This window comes from Diceros bicornis, chromosome 24, assembly GCF_020826845.1.
Source record: "Diceros bicornis minor isolate mBicDic1 chromosome 24, mDicBic1.mat.cur, whole genome shotgun sequence".
Lineage (NCBI taxonomy): Eukaryota > Metazoa > Chordata > Mammalia > Perissodactyla > Rhinocerotidae > Diceros > Diceros bicornis.
Genome location: NC_080763.1, coordinates 3195383 through 3219738, shown reverse-complemented (window position 1 = coordinate 3219738; position 24356 = coordinate 3195383). Strand labels below are relative to the sequence as shown.

At 37.3% G+C, this 24356-nt stretch overlaps 1 protein-coding gene and 1 long non-coding RNA gene across 4 annotated transcripts in view; one reads left to right on the top strand and one right to left on the bottom strand.

Annotated features, from left to right (window-relative positions):
• Positions 1-14185, bottom strand: part of LOC131420759 (uncharacterized) — a 32453-nt gene extending 18268 nt beyond the window's left edge. The window contains exons 1-2 of the long non-coding RNA XR_009223666.1: positions 13570-14185; positions 13335-13480 (exon numbers count right to left, since the gene is read on the bottom strand). This is a non-coding gene — a long non-coding RNA (uncharacterized LOC131420759). The remainder of the gene's footprint in view (positions 1-13334; positions 13481-13569) is intronic.
• Positions 9212-22451, top strand: GNPNAT1 (glucosamine-phosphate N-acetyltransferase 1). 3 transcript variants are annotated; one of them, XM_058566935.1, is made up of 6 exons: positions 9212-9275; positions 14820-14987; positions 16808-16870; positions 18376-18503; positions 19669-19730; positions 21276-22451. In XM_058566935.1, exons 2-6 carry the CDS (start codon positions 14834-14836, stop codon positions 21421-21423), a joined length of 555 nt encoding a protein of 184 aa, XP_058422918.1. In that variant the 5' UTR covers positions 9212-9275; positions 14820-14833; the 3' UTR covers positions 21424-22451. The 3 variants fall into 3 exon arrangements, with proteins under 3 accessions (XP_058422918.1, XP_058422919.1, XP_058422917.1); XM_058566936.1 differs by lacking the exon at positions 9212-9275 and adding an exon at positions 9282-9376; XM_058566934.1 differs by lacking the exon at positions 9212-9275 and adding an exon at positions 9282-9444.
• Positions 22452-24356: the final 1905 nt, after the last annotated feature.

Below are 24356 nucleotides of genomic sequence, written 5' to 3'. Positions count from 1 at the left end.
TTTTATAGCTTATGGCACAAGGCTAAGCCCAGTATCAGTTAATCCACCACGTCTAGAAGCACCAATCTCCATCATTTTCTAATAGGCAATATTTTTCTCATTCAGTTTAAAGATTTTCAAATTTCCATTGTTTTCTAATTGATTCATGAGTATGTTGCTTAGTCTCCAAACACATGAACTTTTATAATTGTTTTTTCAGTACATATTTCTTATTTAATTCACTGTGATCAAAGAATGCAATATGTATAACATTCTTTTGAAATTTGTTCAGACTTTGTTTATAGCCCAATATACAGTCACAAATATTTTCACAAATATTCTACTTGAAAGAATGTGTATTCTGCAGTTTTGGGTGGAGTGTTCTAATATGTGTCCATTGAATCAAGTATATTAATTGTTTTATTCAAATTTTCTATACTCTTGTTGATTTTATTTTTTTGTGGGATTTGTCTCTAATTCCTTGTTGTTCCTGGTGATTTGATCTTTTCATTATAGTTAGTGACCCTTTGCTTTAAAATTTTACTTTTTCTGATACTAATAGATTTACACTAGCTTTTTTTTGTTTAGTATTTACCTGACATATCTTTTCCACTCTTTTATTTTCAAATTTTCTATATTCTTATGTTTAGCTATATCTTTTGTGAAGACTGAAAAATATATGTAGACATTCAGTTCAATCCTGTTTCATTACTGTGAAACAAGTGTCCCCCAGTAACATCAGGCAATAATAGCTTGTAATAAAATATGCTTCTTCCTTCATAGCAGTTTTCTGATTTTTTGTTTAGTTTTGGAAATTGGTACAACATAAGGAAGATTAGTAGCTGGAGGGTAGAAAATGATTGAGTTTATTAGAACCCAATGGAGAAAAAGGAAGTAAAAGAAATGAAGAAAATTCAAGCTGTGGGAGTGACTTTCAGATGAAATCAGATCTTACATGAGAGATCCAAGGATAAGAGAAAACAAGAAGTTATGGTTTTAGAATTTACAAGAAAGAGGAGGCATCAAACAGTGCAGTTTAAAGTTGGAACCAGTACAGCATCCAAAGCCTGGCCTAAAAGGATCTGAAATGCCCAAGAATAGGACTGTAAAAGACCAATAAAAGGATATAAATATCATCCAGAACTTAAAAAGCAAGATTTAAGGATCAAATCATAAGCATGATTTTGATGAGAATCTGTGTTTGTATATCTATAGGTAATCTGCACCCTGAGATTTTTGTATTCTAAATGGCTTACTGTATATGCTGTGCTGGTCAGGGATTCGTAATTCTCCTTCCCAAACCTTCTCTTCTTCTAGTATTCCTTATTTAAATAAGTGGCATCCACCTATTTGCTTAAGCCAGAAATCTGAAAGTCATCCTGGATTTATCCTTCCCTCACAATCCAATCTTATTGATTCTGCCTCTCAAATATCTCTTGAATCAGTCCACTTTTCCCTCCTCTTCTCTGCCAACACCCTAATTCATTTCCTCTAATTGCCTCCTAACTGGTCTCTCCACATACATTATTTGTGTGCCATCTCTCCTCCATTCTGCACATAGTGCCTAGAATGATCTTTTAAAAATGCAAGTGATCATGTCACTTCCCTGCTGAAACATATAAAACAATAAACAAAAAAACTTCAGTGGCTTCCCATTACTCTCAGAATAAAGACAAACACTTAATCAGGCCTCCAAGATCTGGATCTTCTCTCTCTATCCTGTAGTCATGTTGGCTTTCCTTTAAGTACTTCAAAAAATCAATTCAGGGGCCGGCTCAGTGGCACAAGTGGTTAAGTGTGCGCACGCTCCACTGTGGCGGCCCCGGGTTCGCCAGTTCGCTGGGTCGGATCCTGGGCGCGTACCGACGCCCCGCTTGGCAAGCCACAATGTGGCGGTGTCCCATATAAAGTGGAGAAAGAGGGACACATATGTGAGCCCAGGGCCAGTCTTCCTCAGCAAAAAAAAAAGAGGAGGATTGGCAGATGTTAGCACAAGGCTGATCTTCCTCACACACACACACAAAAAATCAATTCAGTGCTCTTCCCTCTGTCTAAACCATTTTCCCCTCTATTCTTTGCTTAGCCAACTTCTCATTTTTCTTGTTTTAGTTTTGATATCTCTAAAACTCATCTGACCCCCAAAATAGGTTACATAATCCCCTGTTGAAAGCTCCCATAGCATTTTGTACTACTACTGCATAAACTCAGTGCATTGGTAAATTCTTGTATAATGTTGGTCCCCCCTGGTCTACTACCAGCTCCATGATGGCTAGAACTATGTCTTATTCCTCTTTGCTCCTGTATCCCAGTCCCTGGCCTGTTGCTTGGCACATGACAGGATCTTAATATCTGGCAAATGATCAACTCACTAAAAGAATGAACAAATAAACGAATGAATGATGATTGAATAGAGAATTTGTGATATGACAGAGGAATATAAAGCAGAGCTCTAGTCCTCAGGTAGAAATCTAAGGAAATTCTCCCTTCAGAGGAGGATTAACAATTAACATGGGAAGGGGCCGGCCCGGTGGCGCAAGCGGTTAAGTGCGCGCGCTCCGCAGCGGCGGCCCGGGGTTCGCTGGTTCGGATCCCGGGCGCGCACCGACGCACTGCTTGGCAAGCCATGCTGTGGCGGCGTCCCATATAAAGTGGAGGAAGATGGGCACAGATGTTAGCCCAGGGCCGTCTTCCTCAGCAAAAAAAGAGGAGGATTGGCGGATGTTAGCACAGGGCTGATCTCCTCACAAAAAAAAAAAAAAAAAAAAAAAAAAAAAAACAATTAACATGGGAAACTTTTTTTTTTTTTTTGAGGAAGATCAGCCCTGAGCTAACATCCATGCTAATCCTCCTCTTTCTGCTGAGGAAGACCAGCTCTGAGCTAACATCCATTGCCAATCCTCCTCCTCCCCCCCCCCAAAGCCCCAGTAGATAGTTGTATGTCATAGTTGCACATCCTTCTAGTTGCCGTATGTGGGACGCGGCCATGAGGCCAGAGAAGCGGTGCGTCAGTGCATGCTCGGGATCCGAACCGGGGCCGCCAGCAGCGGAGCGTGTGCACTTAACCACTAAGCCTCGGGGCCGACCCAGAAACATTCTTTTTGAGGGCAACATGAATGGTTCTTTTATTATTCTTTATTTTTCCCTTTGTTCGGGTTTTTGTCTAAAAGAATTAGGCTCAGGATTTTGGTATACTCAAAACATACCAGTAAAATGCAGAAGGAAGAAAATCTGTGTCTCCATTTTTCAGATGAGAAAACTGAAGTTCAGAGATCAAAATTACTGTTTATGGTCTCACAGCAGTTTGGTGACCTTTGAATTATGATGATGCCATATGTTTTCTGTGTTTGACACTGAGGTATGGCCACTATTCCAAAACTGTTTTTATGATTAGATAAGGCCTATGATTAGATAGTCTGATACTGAAAAATTAATCATTGCAAATCCTTGAAGTGTTTCCAACTGGATGTCAGCATAATGTAGTAATCCTTCCTTCCTGAGGTAACAACGCTATTCTCAAAATAGAGGTTTTGCCTTGTATTAAAATAGATCATAACTAGGGTGAATCAAATTATGAAAAGAAAACTGTTTATGCACCAGACTTCCAGGGTATGAGTGTAATGGAAGTGCAATTCTCCCTAAATTTGTAATTCTCTTTCCTTTGGCCACAGCTCTTCCAACATAGCTTCCCAGCAATGTCATGCATTTTCCTTTAAACATTATGTTCTAGTTGTAATGACTAACACTGACAAATCTGTCTTCGACAGGAGTCTTCCTCATTGCCTGACCAGCCTGTCACCACTTCCCCTAAACGTAGGCTGGTTCTCAGTGAGTGACTTTTCAGACACTCCTTGTTGGTGTCTGGGCATGACCTCACAATCTAGCCAAATAAGTTTGAGAGGGTCCAGCAAACTCTTTGGGTTGAACGAGGCTGATTTCATTTTGTTTGCTTCAATCACAATCATCTACTTATTAAGACTCTTGGTCATCTTAAGGAAAAACTGACAGAATTTACTCAAAATGTTTGTGCAATGTAGCCTAGTACTATGGCAACAGAAACTAAATCACTGAAAGAACAAATTTTTTAGTGTAAAAATCATTATAAGTATGTGACTAAGAAAGGTCTCTATTCAAATTGTACCTCACATCTGGCCAATTACTTGAAAAAAATACCTAAAGTATTTTTGAACCAGCTCTCTAAGTGCTCAAAACTTTTAAATTGCCTGTGGGTATAATATTTTGTGCAGCTTACTTTTTTTTTCTTTTACATTCTCAACACACCAAAATGCTATAAGAATTATTAGGGACTGGTGTATTTAACAAAGTTATCACTAAGTTTTATTTCTCTATAATTTTTTATAGAGAATTTGTAATACATCTAATCACTTTAAAGGGAATGATAGAAAGGAGGGGATAAGAAGGTAAGACATGATTAAGAGTTTAACAAATAACTGGAAAGACTAACATACACAATACAACTATGCAGTGATAAATAGCAATATGTAATCAAATGCTAGATTGTACTGTAGCCAGAGTTAGTGAGGATGTAGAGAAATAAACAAGTTAAGATATTATTTCTGAGGAGGTAAATTGCTAAAATATTGTGTTTTAGAAAATTAAGAATATCTATTAAATTTTCTATCATGATTTTTCTTTTCCAAAATGCAGACATAAAATCTGGATACAAGTTTTACAACCAGGACTACTTTTTGTTTTTAATTTTTTTCATGGAAAATTTTAAACATATACAATAGGAAAATACATCTTCATGTACACATCACCAAGCCACACAAACTGTTTTATTTTCTTAGAATGCTCTTCCTTTAGAGATATTCACAAAGCTCACTTCCTCATATCTTTCAGAGTTTAACTCAAATCACCTAACAGAGGCCTTCTATGACCATTCTATTTAAAACTGTACCCCCAAAACTCCCTCTGTATCTCCCCTTTCTTATTTCTCACCATAACATTTATTACCTTCTAATATATACTTTTAAAAAATATTTTATTTCTTATCTGTTCACAATGCAATAAACTACATGAAGGCAAAGATTTTCAAATGTTTTCTTCATTGGTGTATCCCAGTACCTAGAACAATGCATGACACACAGAAGGGCTTAATAAATAAATAATGAATGAATGAATATGTATTTATGAGGTCAGATGTCCATGATATATTAAGTTTAAAAAAAATAGAAAAATTGCAACACAGTTTTGATAACATTTATACCATGCTGCAGGAAAAAAAAGTGGATTGTGACAGAGGTAGTAGCACTCACCAAATATTCCTCACTCTACACTCCACATTTCCCAGCTTACTTGCAGTTGGGCAGGGCTATTGTTACTAGTTATGGCCAATAAATTTTAAGTGGAAGTGGAGTATGTCAATTATGGGCTGAGGCAGTAAAAAGTCCATGTGTGATTTTATAGTCTCAATGGGTAAAGGACAGTCTCTTCAATAAATGGTGTTGGAAAAACTGGACCACTACATGCAAAAGAATGACACTGAACCACTACCTTACACTATACACAAAAATCAACTGAAAATGGATAAAAGACTTGAATGTAAGACCTGAAACCATAAAATTCCTAGAAGAAAACATAAGGGGTAAGCTCCTTGATATCAGTCTTGGCAATGATTTTTTGGACTTGACACCAAAGGCAAAGGCAGAAAAGCAAAAAATAAACAAGTGCACCTACATCAAACTAAAGAGCTCTGCACAGCAAAGGAAATCATTAACAAAATCAAGAATCAATCTACTGAATGAGAGAAAATGTTTGCAAATCATATATCTGATAAGGGGCTAATATGAAAATATATAAAGAAGTCATACAACTCAATAGCAAGACAACAAACAATCCTATTGAAAAATGGGTGGAGGAGCTGAACAGACATTTTTTCAAAGAATATATACAGAGAGCCAAAAGGCACATGAAAAAATGTTCGACCTCACTAATCAGGGAAATGCAAATCAAAACAATTAGATATCATCTCACACTTGTTGGGATGGCTATTATCAACAAGACTAGAAACAACAAGTGTTGATGAGGATGTGGAGAAAAGGGAACCCTGTGCACTGTTGGTGTGAATGTAAATTGGTGCAGCCACTATGGAAACAGTATGGAGGTTCCTCAAAAAATTAAAAATAGAACTACCATATGATCCAACAATTCCACTTCTGATTATTTATCCAAACGAAGTGAAATCACTATCTTGAAAAGATATATGCACCCCCATGTTCACAGCAGCATTATTTACAATAGCCAAGATGTGGAAACAACCTAAGTGGCCATCAACAAATGAGTGGATAAAGATATTTTGGTATATATGTATACACAGTGAAATATTATTCAGCCATAAAAAAGGAAATCCTGCCATTTGTAACAATGGATGGACCTTGAGGGCATTATGATAAGTAAAATAAGTCAGAGAAAAGATAAATACTGCATCTCACTTATATGTGGAACCCAAAAAACATAAAATAAAAGAACCAAATTCATAGATACAGAGAATAACTTTGTGGTCAAAAGGTAAACTTCCAGTTATAAAACAAATAAGTTCTGGGGATGTAATGTATAGCATGGTGACTATATTTAACAATACTGTATGGTATAGTTGAAAGTTGCTGAGAGTAAATCTTAAAATTTCTCATCACAAGAAAAAAACAAATTTGTAACTGTATGTGGTGATGGATGTTAAAACTAAAACTAACCTTATTGTGTGATCATTTCACAATATATACATATATCAAATTATGATGTTACACACCTAAAACTAATACAATATTATATGTTAATTATATCTCAATTAAAAAAAAGAATCCATAAAATAAATAAAAATCAACTAGAGGATACACCAATGATTCCATTAAACTAGAAGTTGAGACTGTCACCTGGCTATCTTGGGCTCCTCATGGCAAGTAAGCCAACAGGCAAAAAATGAGGTCACTGCACTCACTGGAGTGACTGAATTTGACTATTAAGGAGACATTGGGTTCCTACGGCACAAACCGGTTAACGTGTGGAATACAGGAGAACTTTGGGGTACCTCTTACAACTCTTGTGTTCTGTGATAAATTTTATAATTGATTTCACTCTCTCCTAAATTATAAAATTCACAGGATTTCTGTTGCTCAGGAGAAACTCATTGAAAACATAGGGCCAGAAGTGTAATATAAGAAAACAAGGCCATGTTTCTTAAGGTTAGTGTTGTTTATTTTTATTTTTTTATTGATGTCATAATAGTTTATAACATTGCAAACTTTTATTTGTACATTATTTGTCAGTCACCATCTAAATGCGCCCCTTCACCCCTTGTGCCCATCCCCCCAACCCCCTCGTTCCCTGCTAACTACCAGACTGTTCTCTTTGTCCAAGTGTTAGTTTATCTTCCACATATGAGTGAAATCATGCACCATTTGTCTTTCTCTTTCTGGCTTATTTCGCTTAACATAATACCCTCCAGGTCCCTCCATGTTGTTGCAAATGTGACGATTTTGTCTTTTTTTATGGCTGAGTAGTATTCCATGGTATATATATACACCACATCTTCTTTATCCAATCATCAGTCGAGGGGCACTTGGGTTGCTTCCATGTCTTGGCTATAGTGAATAATGCTGCAATGAACATAGCGGTGCATAAGCCTCTTTGGATTCTTGATTTCAGGTTCATTGGGTAGATTCCCAGTAGTGGGATAGCTGGATCATAAGGTAATTTTTTGAGGAATCTCCATACTATTTTCCATAGAGGCTGCACCAGTTTGCATTCCCACCAGCAGTGGATTAGGGTTCCCATTTCTTCGTAGCCTTTCCAGCATTTTTTTTTTTTTGTCTTGGTGATTACAGCCATTCTGACGGGTGTAAGATGATATCTTAGCGTGGTTTTGATTTGCATTTCCCTCATGATTAGTGATGTTGAGCATCTTTTCCTGTGCCTATTGGCCATCTGGATATCTTCCTTGGAAAACTGTCTGTTCATGTCCTCTGCCCATTTTTTGATCAGGTTGTTTTTTTGTTGTTCAGTTGTGTGCATTCTTTACATACTATGGAGAGTGACCCCTTGTCAGATATACGCTTTGCAAATTCTTGCAGCTGGTGGGCTGTCTTTTCATTTTGATCCTGGTGCTCATTTTTATGTCTTATATATCCTTTTGTATGTATGAGGATAAAAACAAGGGGGGACACACAGATGTGGATGCCATCAGCCACATGGATATTTGAAGTTGTGAAAATTCATGAATCAGTAAGAGTTAACTGAAATTTAAATCTCACAGATAAGCAGAAAGTATAATTTCTGGCAGACTATATAGGGTATTAATTCTTTGAACAGTACTGGTTAAGAATAAAATACTTAGCAATTTCACTGTTGAAATTTATGGTATAAGGCAAGGAAGGGGAGCTACCAGCTATGTCACTTTGGCAAATTATTTACCATCTCTGCACTCCTTTCCTAATCTGTAAGATGGCGACACGTACTACTTAGGGAGGACGCTTTGGAAATGGGAGCTCAGAGAAAAGTCATTTTTCTTCTCCTCACCCAGGTCTCTCAATCTCAGCAGTACCGACATTTCCGGTTAGGTATCTCTTTGCTGAGGGGCGCTGCCCTGTGTATTTTAAGACGTTTAGCAGCGCACGTGGTCTCTACGCACCTCCAGCCTCTAGCATCTGAGAGAGGCCACTAACATCTCTCCCGAGGCGCTGCAACTGTTTCCTGGGAGGACCAGCGTCATCGAAAAGGGTTCTGAGGAAGAAAGAAAACACGTCTCGAAGGAGTAGAATGCAGTGGCCCCACCTGTCACAGGGGTGACTCACACAACCGGGGAAGAGACGTTTGTAGAGCTGCCAGTGAGGAGCCCAATCGTAATGACTGGACTGACTGACGAGAAGTGGTGACAAGAGGCCGAGCCTTTTGTCTCTGAGAACCAGAGTCCCACACTGGCCACCCCTTACAGCGCTTAGCTGATTCAAAAAGAGAACTGGTTCCAGACAGACCGAGACACTGACAGAGTATGCCCTAGAAAGCAAGCTCCAGGACTCAGTCCGGCGCCGCCAGGGTGTGGAGTCCCCGGGCAGCTTCGGCGACGCCCGCGCGCGGCCGCCCCCGCAGGCCCCGCCCCCGCCCCGCGCGCGGCCGCCCCCGCAGGCCCCGCCCCGCGCGCTGACGCTCCCCCAGGCCCCGCCCCGCCCTCCCGGAGGCACCTCCGCCTCTGGCCGCCCGCGCGGGCCTTGCGTCAGCGAGGCGGGGCCTGGGGGCTGCGTTGGCGCTGCCACGTCTTGGCGGCGGCGACTGTGGCGCGGAAGGTGAGCTGGACCTGAAGCCGGATCCAGATCCGGTGCTGGGTCCCGGGTGTTTGAGAGTCCGACGGGGCTGGAGAGGAGCGCGCACCGCGGGGCCTCGGCGGGTGAGGGGGCGACAGCGGGGCCGGGCGGGGCCCTGAGTGCCGCGGCCTGCCTTCCGATTATCCAACAGGTGTGCCTCTGCCCCGGGCGGGACGGCTGGGCCGGGGCCGTTCGGGGCCCGGACATTCCTCTTGGCCAGGCGGGGACACGTAGGGGTGGCGGGGTTCGGAGCGACCTGAGCGGACGCGCGCCTGGGGCAGGGGTTAGGGACTAGGCCACTGGTCCAGCCGCGCAGGGCCAGCAGGGAGGAGCAGGGACCGGCGCCGAAACCAACGCCGCGCCTCGCTGGCAGTCGAGCCCGTCGCTCCAGTCTCCGGCGCCCTCGGTTCTGAACAATACGAACGCCTGGGCGCCCTTTCCTGCTTCCTTCCCGGGACGCACGCACGGCGGCCAGGGGCCGCGTGAGGACCGGCGCCTGCACTGACCAAATCGGGGCTTTCACGCGGGGAGGAGGGACAGCCTTTGTGTCTTTCCCGGGGTTTCTATCCTGAGGAAGAGTGCTGTGGTTTCTGTTACAGGCGCTGATGTTCATGGAAACCCAACTTGAAAATTCTGTGCAGAATTGAACGGGCGATTATGGGATTAGTTTTGTTAGGATGTCCACTCATGAACGAATCCTAGACTGGGTCTCAAGAAATCATTTAGATCAGGTCTGTTTAGGCAGGATTCGCTGATATTTTTAAGAATAGAGCTGCCTGTCTGTTACGATGATGTAAAGATTGGCGTCAGTGGAGGACGGTATTGTAGAGCTCAAGATGGGAAAACAAAACAGGAGGATTCTAGTCTCAGTTCACTTATTTGCTGTCATCTCGGGGTCAGGTCATGGAAGCTCCACGTGCTCCAGCTTCCTAGTCGCTAGACTGGCAATGCCGAGATTATAGGGATCAAACACACTATCAGAAAAGACTAAAAAATTCTCAAGTGAAATGTACTTGCACAATTTAAAAAATATGGCCAGGCCTGTTAAAATCATCAGCAAATGAAGTGTTCTTTAGATTCAAAATTTAGTCAAATTATTATTGAAATTTTTATAAAATGTATGTAGACGAACCCTAAAGTCTCAAACAGCAAAAGTACCCCCTGCCTCCATTCACCATATACTGCAGTACTGTGGTGATGCCCCAAGAGCTCTTGAAATAAGCCAGTTTACATTTGGCATTACATTATGCTTTTAAAATTTTAATATCCATTTTAAAAAATCTTCATTCCCATTGTGTCTATTACTTGTTGCTCTCAATTGCTTGCTTCTAGCAGCAGCTCCTCCGTTTGTATTCTATTGGGCTATAAAGGCTGGGAAACCAAATCGTTGAAATTGTGTCCAAATAGTAGTCAACTGAATGAAAACATGATGTGATCTTACTAAAAATGAATTTGGTATATGGTTTTTGTGATATCACTTGTGGCAGTTTGGGAATCTTTTCTTCTGGATTTTCTGAAATGTGGCCTCCAGAGAAGTGGTATTCGTTATTCATTCACTACACGTTTATTGGGCTAAGGTTAGGGATATACGGGCCTCGAAAATGTATGCTAATTTAGCAGTTAAAAAGGAAAGGTTCTTGATAAGTATTTAGGGAGGATTAAGGTTTACTAAAATCTTTAAAATAAGACCCCAATGATGATGATGAGATTCAACTTCAACCTGCAATTCTGTTCACTGAAATTTCCTAGTTTTGCAGTACCTGGGACACCTAAGGTGCTAAAACACTATTTCTCTTATAAACTACATCAATTTACTATTTTGTTGTTTTCTTTTCAAGTTTGATTTCAAATCGCATCTTACTTTTAACTTGCCCTGCATATTAACTGGGCACCACCAGAATTTTACTCTATGGGGTCGGAGTAAGATAAAGGAAGGAAACTTCAGTATGGCTCTGTTTTGTAAAATAGCTCATAAAAACATTTTGATATTAACCTCTGATTACCTGGTTAATGCATTCTTATTTCTACCCAGAATGCATTCTTATTTCTATCCAGAATGCTTTGTTTAATGTATTTTGACTAGCCTGAAATTCTTGTTTTCCAAATATAGGTTACAAGTGCTGCCATTGACTAAATTTTTAACTCTTGTACAATAAAGTAGGGAATTCATCTTCACTAGCACATCCTCAGTACTAAGAGTACACAGTCTGGAATCATGTAGGAATAGCTACATAATTTGTTGTAACCTGGGCATGAAAATGCAGGGCTCTTTGTTAAAAAAATTATTAAGAATTTCAAGACATGGGGCCGGCCCTGTGGCAGCGGTTAAGTGCGCACGCTCCGCTGCTGGCAGCCCAGGTTTGGACCTCAGGCACGCACCAACGCACCACTTGTCAGGCCGTGCTGTGGCAGCGTCCCATGTAAAGTGGAGGAAGATGGGCACAGATGTGAGCCCAGGGCGAGTCTTCCTCAGCAAAAAGAGGAGGATTGGCATGGATGTTAGCTCAGGGCTGATGTTCCTCACACACACACAAAAAAATTTCAAGACAGTGGCAGCGGAGAATTAAACCAAGTGTGGGTCTCTGTGCAACTGCACAGGCTCAGTGCTCATGAAGCTGGGGCTGTTGCCTGGTTTTGAATCCTAACTCTGTTCCTTATTGGCTCTGTTATCTTAAGCAGTTACTGTGCCTGCTTCCTGGTCTGTAAAATGGGGATAATGATACATCTTTCATTGTACTTTTAAGAGTTAACAAATATAAGGCACTCTAAATGTTAGCTATTATCATTTATTTTTATGATCATTAATGGAATAGGACCATCTGGTTAAAGAAAAGCACAGGAAAATATTAGTATTTACTGTTTAAAATTCATTAGTTAAAGCCTTCATAATCCTAATTCTTCTGTGTACCTCTCTCCCCTCTCTAGGAAATTATTAACCCTATTTTGTGTGTTGTTTAGGCTACATTTTATTGTAAACTCAGGCAACTTTATAGGAAAAAGGAATCTAGTTAACTTTAAATTGTCTTAATGTTCATCTAAGTTCCCTTTTGAGCTTTCTTTAAATTTCATGGTTACAACTGTATGTTAAATAGCATGAACATCAAAATGTTTAAATATTGTGTTGCCTTGAGGAACTCAAATTTTTAATACTTTCTGCCTTCTGCATTTAATGCACACATTTTACTTCATTGATAAATATTTAGCCTATTTATCCACATACCTGAAAAACAACAATGCTGTTACCTATCTTTCAGATGAGAGTACACCCAAAAGTCTTTGGGGACCAATTTTCAGGGACAAACACTAAAATGCATGCACTAAAATTAACCTATGAAAAATCTGTTTCAAATGGATGGAAAGTTTGTTACATTTGATATGAATGATTGTTTTAAAGATTTATTTATTTATTCTCCCCCTAAAGCCCCAGTAGATAGTTGTATGTCATAGCTGCACATCCTTCTAGTTGCTGTATGTGGGATGCGGCCTCAGCATGGCCGCAGAAGCAGTGCGTCGGTGCGCGCCCGGGATCCGAACCCGGGCCGCCAGCAGCGGAGCGTGCGCACTTAACCGCTAAGCCACGGGGCCGGCCCCCTGAATGATTGTTTTAATCATCACAATTTATTTCCTTTCCTTACTATTTTTAGAACCAGGTATAGTGTTTAGAGTATAACATGATCTGAGTCCTTTTTGAGGAAGAACAAAAAAAACCTCTTAGTATTCTACGTAATAAACTATGATTTTTTACTTTCTTTCCTATCCAAGAATGCTAACTTTTGGTTTAACATAAACATAATAGATAACTTGTCATTCTTTTTGTAGCCCATGTACCCAGCATAGTGCCTGACTCATGAATTAATTTAAAGATGATAAAAATTAACCAGAATTTATAGACATGAATTTTAAATTAATTGCTAACTAGAGGATATCTTGAGCACTTGCAATGGGCCAGGCACTGTAGGTGCTTGTCTGCAGTACTTCATCCTTCCAATAATTTCATCTCCATTTTATAAGTGAGGAAACGGATTCTCGGCATTTACCTACCTTAGGCAGATCACACAGTTGACAGTGGAACACCAGGTCTGACTCCAGAGCTCATGCTCGTTCCATGCCTGGGTTTACATCCTGGCTTCACTAATGTGACCTGGGCAAGTTGTCTGTGCCTGCATTTCCTCACAGTCATCCCATCCCTGTGGGGTTGTTGAAGTGAATGAGTTAGTAATGTGTCAATTTCTTTCAACAATGCCTGGTACATAGTTAAGTGCTGAACAAGTGTTACCTGCTGTTATCACACCAGACTGCTTTCCCAAAGCCTCTGCTATACTGCAGCACGACCTATTTAGTAGTTACATCGGGTTCCACTGGCAGGAGTTGACCTTTAAGGAAAAGGTAAGAGTAGTTGCCCTTAAGCATCCTGTGAATTATGAAATAGGGAACATCTGGGAGTTGGGTTATTGGGAAAATTGTTCTGTCATTAAATGGACTTTAATTTTTCTTGTATTGCTTCTTTGTTTTATGGTAGTATGTTATGGTTATATATCCATAGCATATGTATTTATATGTAAATTATTTGTTTCAAAGAAGAGCTAGAGGCAGCTATCAAAGAGAATAGTTTAACTGGGTATAGGGATAGAAATGAAAGTTGGCGGTTGTTTTCCAGTCTCCTAATAACAATTGTTAGGAATACGCTGTTTCTTCCAGCAACTCTGCTCCACAGAAGTACCCCTGCCCCCGTTTTTATGCTTTATATAATTTTTCATCCCTCCTATCATTGTATCTGTTATTTAGTTTCAGTTTTATTAGACCACATGTAGTAAGAACCTGCCCATTTCTGAATGTTCAAGAGAGGAAAATACCATAATTGATCATTTTTCAACACTATGAAAAACACTGGCTTATCTTAAGCTGCTCACATGCAGCTGAGAAACTTACATTATAGATTTTTAGAAAAACTGCTATGAAAACAAAATCCCACAGAGACTCCTAGTGTGAATCTAACATAGCTGAGACCAAATATTATAGTGAACGCAGAGAATAACTAAGTAATTTAAGCCAGTACATCAATTATCTTCTGTTCATGGTTCATATAAAAAAAAAGTTATATGCCCAATAAGACTTCCTTAGTGGCAAGTCAGACCAACAAATGATTTCTTAGCACAGTAAGAAAATCCAACAACGTAAAAAAATGGAACAGCCTGTGAAAGCTCAGCTATTCACAGTGCTGCACTGGTAGCATTGACCCACAGGAAAAATGTTCTAAAAGACCTGCTAGAAGATGGGGGTTTAAAGTTTCAAGTTTCTAAATTTAGTCGCTTGTCTAGTATCTGACAGTAATCGTGAGTTTTCTGTATCTCTGCAGTTGTGGCGTTTGATGTTAGGTTCAGGATAGACTAAAATAAAATATCTTGCTTATCTATTAAAGATTTTTCTAAATGCATTTTCTAATTGCAAGAAATTGACTTTCTTGCCAATCATAATAATTTTCTTTCTATTAAATAAAATGCCTTAACATTTAAAATTTTATTTTAGACATCAGTGCAAAGATGAAACCCGATGAAACTCCTATGTTTGACCCAAGTCTACTCAAAGAAGTGGACTGGAGCCAGAATACAGCTACATTTTCTCCAGCCATTTCCCCAACACATCCTGGAGACGGTCTGGTGTTGAGGCCTCTTTGTACTGCTGACTTAAATAGAGGTATGGACTCACTCAGGTTACAAATCCTGGGGAGAATTATAGTTAGCATTGTATTTTCTCCACAAACATTATGATGATGCTGATAATTTTAAAAGTCATGTTTGACTTTTGGATTTTTTTTTTTATTGCGGTAACACTGGTTTATAACATTGTATAGGTTTCAGATGTACGTTATTATAATTCTATTTCTGCATAGACTATATCGTGTTCACCTCCCAAATACTAATTACAATCCATCACCACACACGTGCCTAATCACCCCTTTCGCACTCCTTCCTCCCCCCTTCCCCTCTGGTAACCACCAATCCAATCTCTGTCTGTATGTGATTGTTTGTTGTTGTTTTTATCTTCTACTTGTGAGTGAGAGCATACGGTATTTGACTTGCTCCCTCTGACTCATTTTGCTTAGCATAATACCCTCAAGGTCCATCCATGTTGTCACAAATGGCAAGATTTCATTGTTTCTTATGGCTGAATAGTATTCCATTGTGTATATATATACACATCACATCTTCTTTATCCATTCGTCCCTTGATGGGCACCTAGGTTGCTTCCAAGTCTTAGCTTTTGTGAATAACACTACAGATGAACATAGGGGTGTGTGTTATCTTTACGCATTGGTGTTTTCATGTTCTTTGGATAAATACCCAGCAGTGGAATAGCTGGATCATGTGGTAGTTCTATTCTTAATTTTTTGAGGAATCTCCATACTGTTTTCCTTAGTGGCTGCATCAGTGTCCTTAATTTTTGAAGTAACTGAGACACTCAATTCCAATGCAGAATTGGCTAAAACCAGATATTATTGTGAAATATTTCAAATTACTTAAGTACTACACTGCTCCTTCCTAATTAATAAGCCAAAAAGACTTTCTGTCAAGGTGAAATCATCATGTATAATGATACATAAGGAAGAATCTTCTCTTAGAAGCTGGTTGGGGAATGAGGATGGAGATAATTTGCCTTGGATGAGTTGCAAGGCAACTCATTTACATGTATTTTTTTAACATCTAAATTCTCCAAAATGATTTCCTTAAATTTTGGTAATCAAAAATCAGTTTTTTAGTTTTCTTTTGGGGAGAAAACTGAAGAAACTAACTTTGGTCCAATTAATTGAGTGTGTAGAAGTTAAGATTCTCAAAGTTCTAAAATGTGCTGTTCACATTAATTTCACAATGAAATTAATGAGGAATCTTTAAAAATTGTAGTCTCAACAACGTTATTTATATTTTATTTTACAAATAGTATCATATTTGGCCATAGAGAGAATCTTGCACTTTTTTTGTGTGTGTATGAGGAAGATTAGCCCTGAGCTAACATCCGTTGCCAATCCTCTTTCTGCTGAGGAAGATTGGCCCTGGGCTAACATCCATGCCCATCTTCCTCTACAAGTGGTGCGTTGGTCTGCACCCGGGATCCAAACCTGCGAACCCCAGGCGGCCAAGGTGGAGTGCGCGAACTTAACCACTATGCCGCCGGGCTGGCTCTTCTTGCACTTTTAAGTAACACCAAAGAACATATTTGGGAAAATGTGGCAGCCCTTGCATTGAATTTAGTGCAAATTACACTGGAAAATGTACATGCTGTTTCTATAAATATTGAACATTAAGGTCTGCTCTATTCTAAAAATCTTATGTAAGCAAAAACATTGGTAAAACCTATTCTTTAATAATTTCAGTTTAATCTTTTAAAATAATAATTTAAAAAATTCATTAAAGTTTTGAAAAAATAATTGCCCATAATCCTACCAGTTTAACACATTGCTTCTTCATATATCTTTCATTTGCTCTTCTCATGACTTAAAATCTGTTTTTCAAAACTAGGTTTTTTTAAGGTACTAGGTCAGCTAACAGAGACTGGAGTTGTCAACCCTGAACAATTTATGAGTAAGTACTACAGCCTCTTTTTCCTGAATGAAAAGAAATAAAGGGAAACGATTTTATTTTGTTTAGAGCTCTGTTCAGTGTCTAATTGTGTTCAAATAGCTGGAAATTATTTGAATAACAAATTAGCTATTTTCTTATTTAAATGTTTAATGTGGCTAAACTGTTCTAGAATCCAAACGTAGCAATACCATGTTTTGCAAAATACCTGACTACTTTTAGATAATTACTGTAGCGTATAAGCTAGGTGGCAGCACTAGAGATTGTTTTTTATCACATACGTATTTCTTTTCATGTGGTTAGGTTATTCACAGAAATTTCATCACCAAATCAAAAATGTAAGAGAATATGTTCTACATTTATATTTTGGTTCGTTTATATTGAATTTTAAGGTTAGCAGGTATCTTTGAGTTTTAGTTCAACTCCCTTTTTTATACATATGTGATAACAGAAATCCAGAGAAGTCAAATGACTTATCCAAGACCACAGGTAGTTAGTGGTAAGGAAAGGACTAGAACCATCCTGACTCCTTTCTGTGCTCTAACCCTGTCTTTTCCTGTTTTCTATTATTTCTTCCTTTCCTTCAAGAGGTAATTTTATTCTGTACTCTTATCTGACCCTTCTGAGATGAAGATCGTCGTTTTCTGATTCTCATTGTTTTCCTTCATTGAATTTATTTCTTCTTCCTACTCCAGACCCCTATCTAGAATGAGACTGTGGAAATAAACAATATGTGAGACTACTAGGTTAAGTTTTTATTCCTGATTTCCTCTTAGCATGCATATCATATTAGATCAAATATAAGTACAGTACCAAAAATCAATTTGAGGGGAAAGTTTTGCTCCTATTTGCTATATGTCACTTTGGGAAAATTACTTGGAAATGGAGACATATTTTTCACCTACTTCACACCTACTTCACAAGGTGCTTTCAAAGCAAACAAAAACAATAATTCTGTTTCTAAAAAAGTAAGTCGTGTAATCATGAAACATTTGAGATCACAAGGGGAAAACTGAAAACTACTTTGTCAAAATATTTTGAAACCAAAAGACTGAAAATTACAGAATGGAACCATGCAAACATTCTCTTATTAACATTTGCAGAGAGTTTTGTGCTATTCAAGTATCTGCTGAGTGTAGAAATTGATTTAAAGTAAGTAATGAAGATATTAAACTAAGTAATGAAGATATTAAACAGTTTTCATTCATTAGTCCAGAAGTGGCAACATCTGTAATTTATAAGTGCTGTTCATCTAAAACAGCTATATTAGTCTTACTTTACTTTGCTAGCAGATTTTTAAAATGTATGGACTATGTTCCAAATGATATTGATTGCTGATATTTCAACTACTTGGTCATTTTTAATAATATTTTCTTTAGAAACAAAATGTAAATTACTATGGTGAAATAGCTTTAAATATTCAATAAGGAACTCAGCTAATCCTGGTATTTTTCTGGCACCTAATAAAGTTTGATGTCTACCACATAACACTTTTCAAATTTCCACAGAATCTTTTGAGCACATGAAGAAATCTGGGGATTATTATGTTACAGTTGTGGAAGATGTGACTTTAGGACAGATCGTTGCTACGGCAACTCTGATAATAGAACATAAATTCACCCATTCCTGTGCTAAGGTATGTGATCACATTAATGCTTATGAGTAAAATGGACAGATGTTTTCTAGCAAAACCAGCTTTGAGTTTCCATTAGACAAATCTGTTTTCTGACCGCTTTTCACTGTAAAATGAGTGCTGTTATTGCCCTAAAAAAAGTTTTGCTTCTTAGAAATCACTTTTAGGGGGGCCGGCCCCATGGCTTAGCAGTTAAGTGTGTGCGTGCACTCACTACTGGCATCTGGGGCGCGCACCAACGCACCACTTCTCTGGCCATGCTGAGGTGGTGTCCCACATACAGCAACTAGAAGGATGTGCAACTATGACATACAACCATCTACTGGGGCTTTGGGAAGAAAAAGAGAAAAAAGGAGGAGGATTGGCAATAGATGTTAGCTCAGGGCCGGTCTTCCTCAGCAAAGAGGATTGGCATGGATGTTAGCTCAGAGCTGATCTTCCTCACACACACAAAAAAATCACTTTTAGTAACAGGCATTTTCCCATTGTGTTCTGAAAGTTATGAGGAAGAAAATATATTAACAATATGAATTGTTTGCTAAAAATTGTTCTGTAACCAAGTCAGCATCGTGAAATTTGGCAGTAATGTTTAGAATACCAAATGCTATTTTTTATAAAACATGTTGAATATACGTACATTACCAAACTGCCATCAGTTTCCAAGTGGTAAAGGGTTCAGAGTACTATATTCTGTTTTAATTGTGAAACTTCTAATGCTTGTAGAATTCCTTCACTCCTCATGTCTCACATGAAATAGTAGAGAAAACCTAGGTAATCCAATAAGAATAAGAACACTTGGAATGTATTTTGAATGTGGGGTTTCTGTACTAGAAATTAATAAATTGTATTTGGATGTCTGAAATCAGTTGCTATTAAGCAAGGGATGTAGTACGTTCATGACAAGATTACATTTTGGTGTTGTGGATTCTGAGATTTGCTTTAAAACGATGGAGTGAGGAGGTTTAGGATATAGACAAAACAAGACTAGGCCACAAGCTGACTCATTATATTATTTCCTCTATAATAATAAGAAAAAAATTTGCATTTTGGTTTTTGTGAAGTTCAAGTTTACAAAACATTTATCAATGAATTCTTAAACCATCATTTGTTGATTTAGCTAAAAACAAAACTATCTGCTTAGTCCTTTAAACATCGTAAATATTTTCAGAGAGGAAGAGTAGAAGATGTTGTTGTTAGTGATGAATGCAGAGGAAAGCAGCTTGGCAAATTGTAAGTATGCAGAAACAAGGTAACCTTGGATAAATTAGATACTCTTTGTGTTTTCCTTTAGTTTCTTGCCAAGATACTTGTTAAAAAATGTTTTCCTGTTTGAAGTTCTTTTAGGTGTCTTTATGAACCCATTCTCATTCTATAGCTTAGACTGAATTTAATGAAGAAATAAAGTGTACTGTTTTACACACTAACATTTTTAAGTTATTAACTTGTAGTAGTAGTATTCTTATACTAGTAGGAAACAAACTTTTGGCTAAGTGATTTGCCCGTTTCTCTGTTATACTTAAAAACAATGGAAATGTTCTAAGTCACCTAAGTTTTAGAAACATCTACTGAAATAGCCTTCACTATATAATCCTGTATACATTTATCTAAATCTTTTAAAATAAATGTAAATAAGTTTCATAGGTTTATTGCCTATTTTATAAGATAGAACTTGGTTTTTAATGTTATCTCTTCTGAGTTTTAAGGAATTTGCTAAGCAACTACTACGTGCCAGATACTATTCGAGGTATTTGAGATACATCAGTGATTGAAAGAGACCAATTTCTAGTATTCTAGTCCATTTAATTAGTCATACCTTTTATAGTTTTATAACTTCAGTCAAGATGTTCTGTCTTTAAAATGGTATGATTTTTCAGTCTATGCAAACATGAGAAAACCCTTCAGGTAAATTTTTGTATATCTTTGCTAGTTTTTTCCCCCAATAAGGCAGTTAGAATCACATTCTTCCACTGGGGTTGGATTCTTTAAGGATTTGTAAAAATGTATACTTTTTTGCTTTGTTTCCACTTTACATTAATTAGACCAATCCACAGTAAATCTGATATATACTTTCACAAATATTAAAGTAGCTTTAAAAATTATAAAAAAACAAAGCTATTATTTACTCATTTTATGTGGGACTGTTGACTGTTCCTAAGTAAGCAGTTTGAATAGACTTTAAAAAAAATAATTTTGGCCATATGGGGCCAGCCCCATGGCTTAGCGGTTAAGTGCACGCGCTCGGCTGCTGGCGGCCTGGGTTCAGATCCCGGGTGTGCACCCATGCACCGCTTCTCCGGCCATGCTGAGGCCGCGTCCCACGTACAGCAACTAGAAGGATGTACAGCTATGACATACAACTATCTACTGGGGCTTTGGGGGAAAAAGAAATAAGTAAATAAAATTATAAAAAAAATAATAATAATAATTTTGGCCATATTTTTTAAAAGGTTGACCAGTCTTTAGTGTTAACATTAATCTTAAAACTTATTTTAAAAGATGTCTTAGGGTGAGTTTAGTATTTTTCCTATTTATTAATGGGCTGGAGATTATTAGATAAGTATATTTGAAACAAAATAAAATGCTTTCGGTGATTTCAATTCGTATCCATGTAACAATTTGAATATTTAAATGAATATAATGAGAAAGGCCATGATCTAAAGGTATTTCTAATATAAACTTGAAATTTATTTTATATAATATTCATTCATATTACATTACTAAAATCCGTTTTTATTAACAAATGCTCTATGCCTCCCCCTCTTTTTTTAATTTCAGGTTATTATCAACCCTTACTTTGCTAAGCAAGAAACTGAACTGTTATAAGATTACCCTTGAATGTCTACCACAAAACGTTGGTTTCTATAAAAAGTTTGGATATACAGTATCTGAAGAAAACTACATGTGTCGGAGGTTTCTAAAGTAAAAAATCTTAAGAAAGACATTTGTCAAAGGAGCTAATGCACAAGGCTATACTCTTTCTAGAGTTAAAATATTTTGTTGGTACAACCCAGTGACCTCCATAAATACTGGATTAAAAACCATTGTAAGACAACAAATATGACATTTAGCAGATTACTTTGGGCTGGTGGGGGATGCTGTGAGTTTAGATTACAAATGAATATTATAAAGGGGATGATTTTTAACCAAAGGAATATATTTTCAACTTGAATCTTTTCTTGCATTGTATTTTTCTAAAGTTTGGCTTCATTTCTTGGTGGTCAAGAATATAGGTAGTAAGGAGTTATATGTCTGCTATCTGTACTGCTCATTAAAAGAAAAATAAGGCTGTTTCTTATTACATTCATAAAATTAATATTTTTGTTTCAAAGAAACATATCTAAATACCACTTATGTATTTTAACTAAATGTACTGCAGTCCAACATTTGTTGATCCTAATACTGTATTGCCAACCTAGTCAGTAGCTAAAGAAGCAGAAATGAAAATTAACATAAAATGTGACAAGATTCGAAGTAAAACAATTTAAATGTATATCTAAAGTTTATATAATTCTAATGTAAAGTACCACCTGTCTTACATGTGAAATATAATAATTACTCATTTGTTTAAAATACCTAAGAGCAACTATAAGGTACTTTTTAATAGTTAATTAGCAAATCTGGGCATACTGTGTATTTCTAACCTGATTTCTCATCTTTTCATGAATATCTGAAGCCTCTCTTCTGAGTAACATTTTTATGAAAAATAGATTACAAAGTTGAGTGGATTATTTAAAAATGTATCATACTGTATGTTATATGTTGATGGAATCTTTTCTATTCAATGTGATTATAATGGTACTATTATTCTGATAACTGTGCTGTTTTGATTTTATTTATTTTAATTATTTTTTTAAGTTGAAGTAAGAATTAGATACTTTATTAATGGTTCTAATCTTTTGCATTCCATGTTACATTAAACCCGTTCATATGATGAATAGTCTTTTATTAGAATCCTAATGTTATCTGTGCTTTTCTTGAGTCTTCTATTGAACTCTCTTATCAGGTCAAGTCATGGTTCATAACATTTACTCTTTGTAAAATGAACTTAGAAAGTAAAACTACCTGTTGCTCAACCCTCTGACTCACACCTACCTCACGTGGATTTTGGATTTCCCTCCATGCAGTAAGCTCAAGTTGGCTTTCTAAAACAATAGAAACCCTTCACCAGTAGAGGGTGCACTACTTATCTGCTGATGACCTATGCAGATGAACTCATCTAGTGAAAGTAACAAAGCTAGTTTTGCCTTTTCAGGAATCCTACAACCTTGGCATGACAGTAGCTTTATTTAGGTACATTCTGGTAATTAAAAACCCATGTTAAAAAATAAGCCTAATAAAAGGCAAAATAAATAAATGCTTTATTACATATCTTACCACTGAATAACCTGAAGTAAAACTATCTACAAGGTTGATATTGCAATAAAATCTCTTTAAATAGTGTTCTTAAGGTCTTATCTTAAATCCCCCCATAGGAAATACAGTAATAGGTAAGGTATAGTAAGTAAAAATTGTGTGATTCAGGAAAATTATGATCTGTATTTAGCTTTAGTCAACCAGGGTATGTTTATGGTTTTCTAAGCCATATTGTGAGTAAACCTGAGTACAAAAAAAAGCTGCATAAGACATTTCATGATATATGAACTATATTCACATTTTTGCACCTTGTTTGCTTTTGTAAAGGTACAGTGAAGTGGTAGTTGTGATTTTTATTTTGCATATTTGTATTTCACTGACTCTTAAGATGCACATTTTTTTTACACTAGCATTTTAAAAATCTGCATGCATTTATGATCAATGGCTTGTCAGAATTTATTCAGCAATATTTTGACTTTTAGTGGTATGTAAAAATAGTGTAGTGACGGCATCTTAGCTTTGATGAAGAATAGTATGTAGATAGGCTATCAGGGAAGAGAGTACTGTAAAAGCAAGAAATATTTTTTTTAATGGGCTAGAAGCTGTTCTGTGGATGACCTACCTTTCCTTCAGACACAAATCCCCTCACTTCCAACTCCAAACTTGCTCAACCAATCCTTATTAAAAATATACTTGAGCTGAAATTTGGGCCTTGTATGAACTACTGACCATAATTTTTAAGTGTGCGACGACAATGGTTTGGAAGATACTCTTTAAGTGCTTCTCAAGTATCCAGTGTTCATTCATCCTTCTTAATCTGTGGGAGTAAAACTAAGCTAGTTTTACCTAGAAGACAACAATCTAAAGAAGTCCTGAGGCATAAGCAATATAAATGAGCTTTTCAATCTTTTTGAGGTATAATGGCACAACAGTTTTAATACAACCACCAAACTTCACAAAATAATTTTAATACTTTGTGCCTGAGCTAGCAGCATCTTGCACTGTGACATTGCTATACATACATAAGCATTTTATTCAAGTACAAATGTTAAAAGCAGAGTAACTAAAGCAATTACCTATACAAAGGTAAGTAGACACTGTAGGTTATTTTTCTCGAATCATTTTTGCTGCATAGTAAACTGCAATTACGTGTCAGTATAATGTTACTGATCTATAAAATACACTTTGAACTGTGAGGTATGGCAACTCCCTATGAGAGAGTAACATGTAAACCTGAATATTTTGAGTGATTTTTTTTTTTTTTTTTTTTTTAGCTGCCATGGATGGGTAAGACAAAAAAAATCCAGCATTCAGAGACCCTAGAAACTTATTTTTCTAATCAATTAAAAAAATAAAATAAAATCTTTTAGTAATTCTCAGCTATTTCCTTTCATTTCCTTATTGGAGCATTGTTCAATGGACAAAGATAAAGTAAATACTGAAGTGAAGCCAAGTTTGTTATGGAATTATGGATTAAACCAGTTATTTATAAAAAAGAAAAAA

What these genes read in the sequence shown, in the direction of transcription:
- GNPNAT1 (XM_058566935.1), top strand. Translation starts at nt 14,834, where the DNA reads ATGAAACCCGATGAAACTCCTATGTTTGACCCAAGTCTACTCAAAGAA. An exon ending in TACTGCTGACTTAAATAGAG is followed by an intron (nt 14,988 to 16,807) that starts GTATGGACTCAC and finishes TTTCAAAACTAG; the next exon opens with GTTTTTTTAAGGTACTAGGT. An exon ending in GGAAAGCAGCTTGGCAAATT is followed by an intron (nt 19,731 to 21,275) that starts GTAAGTATGCAG and finishes TTTTAATTTCAG; the next exon opens with GTTATTATCAACCCTTACTT.